This window comes from Cariama cristata, unplaced genomic scaffold (assembly GCF_000690535.1).
Source record: "Cariama cristata isolate BGI_N322 unplaced genomic scaffold, ASM69053v1 scaffold8582, whole genome shotgun sequence".
In the NCBI taxonomy this organism is placed as follows: domain Eukaryota; kingdom Metazoa; phylum Chordata; class Aves; order Cariamiformes; family Cariamidae; genus Cariama; species Cariama cristata.
Window position 1 is genome coordinate 155,808 of NW_009604160.1, and position 6,467 is coordinate 162,274.

The window sequence follows — 6,467 nt, forward strand, 5'->3', positions numbered from 1 at the left end:
CCATGCACATATAGGTTGATATGTTTAGGAAAGGTCACTGTACTTGTCTGAGCAATTTGTCTTCAATGTCTCTCTTCTCCGCAGGCATCCATCCAACCCCACTTAGCTACAGCTCTGTCTAGATGCAGATCTAACACCCTTGGGAATGAGTGTGTACCTGGATGCTGCAGTTAACAAGACTCTTTCTGCTGGGGCTGTACAAAAAAACTGAAAAAAACAAGCACTAGAGTTGTGATGAGTGGCAACATTCAGATAAAACAAACAAGATCAGAGAAGAAGGAAATAAATAGAATCATCCTGTTGTACATGATAAGCAACAGTAGTAGTTTGCTCCATGCTTCACCATGCTTAGGACTTCCATATTCTTGGGCTTTCTCAGATATGCTCTAGCAATTTTGTCCATGGACAAAAAAATTATTGACCTTAGCTGACATTCGTTTGAGCAGAGGTTGTGACTAGAGAGTCTCCAGAGGTCCCTTCCAATCTCAGCGATGCTGTGATTCTGCGGTTTTCATCATCCGTTTGGGTCTTTGGATATTGAGCAGTTGGGTCAGACCCCATCCAGACAAGCAGTCGCTCTGGGTGCACAGACTGCACTATGTCAGCTGTGTGTATTCCCAGCTGTTGATCTGAGCCGTGCAACAGCTTCCACATGTCCTGGATACACCAGGCTCCCTGCGCGGGTGTCCAGACGCCCATGTGGAATTTCTTAGATGGAAGTATGGCAGTCTGATCAAGCTGAGCAAGATGTGTTTAAAAGGCTGCATAGTATAAATAAATCTTAAGGGGGGATTAGGGGAATGACAAAGCTGTGGCTTCTGATAGGGAAGCCATGCTGTTTGGAAAGATTGCAGCTAAAAAGAAGAGCCCTTGGTGACCAGATTTTTGTCTCTGTTTTTGTCTGTATTAGTTACTACTCCTTGTATTTTAACCCCAGTCACTTTTAAAGCATTTAAGAATCGTTTGTGGCAGTTATTTGTCACAGCACTAAACCAGATTACCTCAAGGTTTGTTGAGCTTCCTCTGCTCTCCAACGTGTGGAAAAACATTACACTTAATTTGGTTTGCTTGGCCAGTGTGGACAGGGATTAGCCATGCTATATATGGACCATAAACACTGTTCTGGTTAACAGTACCGTTGAGCCAAACCTGAACCTTTCATCTCACCCTTTGCAAATTTTGGTGGTTTGGATGGAAACAGAACCTGTATTTGAACTGTGCTTTATTTTTGTTTTTGTTTTGAAAAACTAAAGCCCAATCAATAACACTTTGGAAACCCAACATCCAGCATCCTCAGCCCACCTCTAGTGAAACGGGATCGAGTGTCTGTATAAGCAGGGACTTTGTGTTGGGAAGAAAGCCAATACACAAAGGAAGGAAACAGTTTCAAGGAGCCTGCAGTAACTTTCCATAGAAATCCCAGGGACATAAGGGCATGCTGAATTTGGTGTCATAATCCCCTCCAACCATATGTGTTTGGGAAAACGTGGTGGTCCCATGTGGGACTTTTGTCCATTGTTCACTGCATGTCCAATTGGTTTGGTGTTAGAAATGACAGAGAAAAGCCTTCATTTGCTTTTGACTCACATTTTCAGTTTGCTATCTGGAATACCAAACCAGCCAGTAATGAAAACGGATTTCTCACATCAGATTTTTTAGATGCCAGAAATAATAATAGTATGGTGTTAACACCTCAGTACTTGGCTTTCTCTAGGTTGTCTTAACCTAGATAAATCTACTAATTTTTGTCTTTGTATCCACAGCAATGCCTTAAAATTTGCACTTAATTGCAGCAGAAGTAGTTTTAAAATCCATCTGTCTTACACTGACCATTCCTGTAGCATCTCACCACCTTCTGTATAATGTGTTCCCAATGCTAAAATAAAGATCTACAGCATGGTACAGTAATTCCACTTATGCCAATCTTTGAGGCTGTTGAAAGGCTAACATTTCCTATTATATTTCTGGCTTTCAGAATTATTGTACAAATAGAATCATCCTTACCATACAGTATTTACCAGCTGGGCACAGTGGGTAGAGCACCTTGGACCATAGCATGGCTTTCCAAGTCTTTGCATATCCCCCAGAGGCTCCTCTGTCACCCTACGCTGTATGTGTTGGACTCAGTCCAAGCAGGCATGTTTCTAATGACTTTAGTAGACATTGGATGAGGTCCACTGAACTGCTTGCAAGATGTCATAGGTTGTCAAGCTGGGATGCCCAGCATCAACAATTTCTTTCTGTCTCTTCTTTGTTGATTTTCATAGCTGAAGTTGCTAAATATCTAAAGGCAGGGATCTACATCTAAGTTTAACTGTGTGAATTCTGTCATACTTCCACACAAATAATAAAATTATTGAAGAGTTTAAGCCACCAACTAGCTCTTACTCTTTCTGGTGTTGACCTGTCCATTCAAACCAGAACACGGAAAACTGGGACCCTCTCTGAAGCAGTAATTAACTTTGGCTCTGGCAGCAGCCATCCAGCCCTCATCTCCATGGGAGATCTGAGTCAATTAGGACATTGCCATCGTTCCAAGACTGGTCAGGGAAACACAGTAGGTAATTCACCAGCTGATGCATACCAATCAGATGTCAACCAGAAAAATGTTAAGGTCTATCCACAGGCTTTATGAAGAATGAGAGTGGAAAGATAATTTAGTTTTATAATGTTAAGTTGCATGTTTACATACAGTAGGCTCTTGTCCTTGAGTATGTCTATTCTTTTCTAATTGGCCTACAGAGGGTATCACTACCAGTTGATGAAATTTCTCCTTTCACCAAAAAGACCTAGTTCCACTGAAGTGACAGCAAGCAATAGCCTATGTATATAAGTACACATGTTAATCAAGGCTCATGATGTGTCTTCCTTGCAGACTCAGACCCTTGCACGCCTGATGCTCCACCTGCTGCCACTTCACCACCAACCTCTGAAGAACCTGGACCTTTCACAGCTCCAGCATCACCCTCCTCTTCCTCTGACACTGGTACTGCGTCATTTTCACCACCGTTACCTGCCTGTGTTGCAGCCTTACATCCCAAACCGCCTCCTATTCCACCATCGACATCAGCTTCTGCTGCCACTGTTCACCCTGGACTCCCTTCTCTCCCTGCACCACCTGCCTCTACTCCATCCCTGCACCCTGGGCTTTATTTGCCGGTAGTCCCACCCGGCACTGCCACCCACCTCATCAACTGGCTGCCCTTCCTTGCTTCTGCAACGCTTGCCACCATTCGAGGGAAGGAGGAAGACCAGCCACCCATAAGAACAGGCTCCCTGGAAGGCATGAAGCGCTGCAGCAGCACACCCCCACACCCCTCCCATGATGCAAATCCCCAGGCAACACCAATGGAAAACAGGGCTCCGGGGGCTGCTTCATCACCACCGGCTGCCCACGCCATGCCCCCGAGTTCTGAGCAGGCATCGGTGAATGTGAATGACATCCTGGCAGAGCTGCGGACGATGAACAGCCATCTCTCCATCATCGCCCGAGCCCTGACGCAGCTGGCGTCGTCACTGGCACCGCAGCAGGATGCACGTGGCACCCCACCTCCTTAGTGCTGGGCTCTGCACCGGCTCACCCTGCTCGTAGGGGCTGGTGTTGGCCGGGAACAGTCCACAGTGGAGGTAGGGTGGAGGAAGGCGACCCTACCCCAACCTGCCCATACCATCTGTGCCAGTTCGCTGTGCTCTCTGACACCGACCACGTCTCCCCAGTGGGTTTTTCTGTTTGTTTGTTTATTTACTCCTTGTAAATGGCTGCATATATTAAAAAATAGTTTTGTGGTCTTGTTAATAAAATTGTTTATATTTCTTGCATTCCTTTCAGATGTGCTCGCTCCCCTCCTCTCACCCATTAACCACATGAGCACTGGTAGGAATTGGTGAGGTGTCTCACAGAGAATGCAGAGAATCTGAAGTTGTGAGAAGTTACCCACCATAAAATGCACGAGGAGGTGACAAAGCCCCTCTGAGCAATGTGGGGGAACACAGACAGGAAAGCACACAACAAAACTCTGAAAAATTTTCCTATTTCTCTCCATGCATGCTACATGGCATGGCTTTGTTGGAGTTGGAGCCCTTCCCGGTGCACTAAATCTCAGGGGTACTTGTAATTACACAGGTAAGGGCCGTGATAAATTGTTCAAAATACAATTCAGGGTAGTTGTCTAAGCAGCACTTGATCTTAACAGCTACGAAACAACCTCATCTGCCTCTTGTCCTCTGAGAGAGCATGAACCGAAGGCATTTAGCTTAAGTGTATCTGCTTTATTTGCCAGTGGTGCCTGGGGTTCTTCAAGGGCATAAATGGGCCAAGCTAATTTACAGCAATTAGCCAGGCACACGCAGATAGATCCCAACATTTCACCATCTTTTCCCTATTGTCAAGCTGCAATGCCTAAAGGTGGCATTGAAGGTGTGAAACCTCAAACAATCCTCTTTGTAGATGGGGAAAGAGCTCTTGGGCACGAATCCAGGACTCGCCCCTCTGAGATGTGTGACCTGAAGAGCAGCTGGTGAGGTACCCTCGGACACTGCCTGGCCTGGCAGAGGCACCAAAGCTGGGACCCAAAGGTTGGGATGTGCTCAGCGCTCTGGAAGAGCCCCAGGAAAGAGCACCCACAGCTATCGTGGAGCCATTTTGTGTATCTCAGCCACAGTCTGCCCATAGAGCAAATAGCCATCAGTCAAAATAAGATATTTTCCCAAAGGTGGGCCAAGCACAGGGCTGGAGGCTGAGCCAGGCTATGTGGCTGCTCTGCCTTTCATCCCAATGAACTAAAATGAAACAAATACTCATGGTAAACAAGAAAAAATAAAGGCTTCTGTGAAGTTGGGTATGATCTCGCCTTAATTTAGCTGTGCAGCCCTCAGATATCAGGATCTAAGGCCATCTCTAGGAAAAACCCAGACAAACAGACAGATTGCTAGATAAGATTAAAGAGGAAGTATTCTGTCTATTTGCAAATATTTCTGTTACAGATGAGCCTAAGCCACAAAGATTGAATGAATATACAAACTTCCCCAAAGCTCAGGTGTATTTGAATTCGAAGTTTTGGTTACTGTATATATATTTATGTATAAACCTATCCGTATTTTTGAGTCTATGCCTGAAAGACAAAGCAACTGTCCTGTTCGATCATGTTTGGTTTTTTTCTAGGGCTGATCAGATTTTTTTTCCTCTGATGTGTTTAGCAAAAAAGGTGAAAAGAAAGGCATTTCGTTGATGGCCTACACTACCTTTTAGTTTTATGTGTTTCAACAAAAGGAGATAAAAGGAGTATCTTAAAAACATTTTGGCTTTTGATTTGGCTATTGTAGTTTCCATAGACTAAAAAAGCAAAAGTAAAGATAAGTTTATCACTTTTCCTCCTTTCGTTGAGAAATATAGGACAGGAAAGAAAGAGGAAAGCTCTATGTTAAAAAAAGAAAATAAAAGGAATATTTTTCATTTTTACCCATCTTTCCCTCTTTCAGTTTAACATGGTAGTAAATAAATAGCATATTCTCCCACTCTTGATAGTTTTACTTGATTTATCCTGTTGTTTTTGAATAGTAACCTTTCATGGCCCAATGCTGATGAAAATCTCAGTGGAGTTTTGTGGATCTGTGCAAGACATGCAGCCATATTCCTCTGTACAGATCCCTTCAGAAAATCTTACTGTCCTGCTGCTGATGCTTTATCAACCAAGGTTACAGCTGGCTTCATTTAGGTGTCTAAGGGATTTGGGAACAGTTTCCATGGCATGCAAATCCAGAAAAAGGCTGAAAAAGCTGCCTATAGCATTAGATATTCAGCTGGGAAGGCAGTGCTCTTCTTTCTCGAAGATGCCATGAATGTGATCCAGCTGCCAGGGAGGGAAAAGCGCTATTCCTGAGCCTCTTCCTGAAGCAATGAGATTTCTGTGGTCCCACAGCAAAAGGTATTAGATGCTAAACACCCTTGCAGCCTAGACTCCAAGCTGTCTGGTCCTGCAGCATGCTGACAATGAAGCAGGACCAGAGCCCGTAGCCAGAACCAGTAGCTTTCAGATTAACTTGGTAACTGCTGCTGGCCCTCCCATGGGCACAGCAGCTGGCTCCAGAGCCGACAAGATAGACAGAGGTGGTCTGTGGGTAGGGTCCCGCCAAAGCAAGCATGTCAGTCCCTACCGACCTGAGCCAGCCTGAGCCCAGCCAAGGCTCTCCTAACGCTGCAGCCACAGGGTCCACTTCTGCAAATTCGCATGCGGGGTTTGAGCATAGCCCATGCTGAGCCCTGTTAGCAGCGCCTGAGCCAACTGGTTAAATCCCAGCTGAGATACATCTAGGCAGCCCCACCATGGCACAAAAGAGTTGCACTGCTTTGCAAAGAGAGGTCCTGCCCACAGGCGTCTCATTCAATGAAGTGCATTATTCTTTACTCAGTGCATTCAATAGACTCGCGTCCCTTAGGAATTATTTTACTCCTTCAGCTTAATTGAACC

The 6,467-nt window shown here is 45.0% G+C and overlaps 1 protein-coding gene across 1 annotated transcript in view; it reads left to right on the top strand.

Moving 5' to 3' along the window:
- LOC104157912 (runt-related transcription factor 2-like) overlaps positions 1 to 3,558 on the top strand; it is a gene marked incomplete at its 5' end in the record, with an annotated part of 153,435 nt that extends 149,877 nt beyond the window's left edge. The window contains one exon of the mRNA XM_009695455.1: positions 2,876 to 3,558. Within this exon, the coding sequence (XP_009693757.1) occupies positions 2,876 to 3,558 (683 nt within the window). The remainder of the gene's footprint in view (positions 1 to 2,875) is intronic.
- Between the last annotated feature and the right edge of the window lie 2,909 nt (positions 3,559 to 6,467).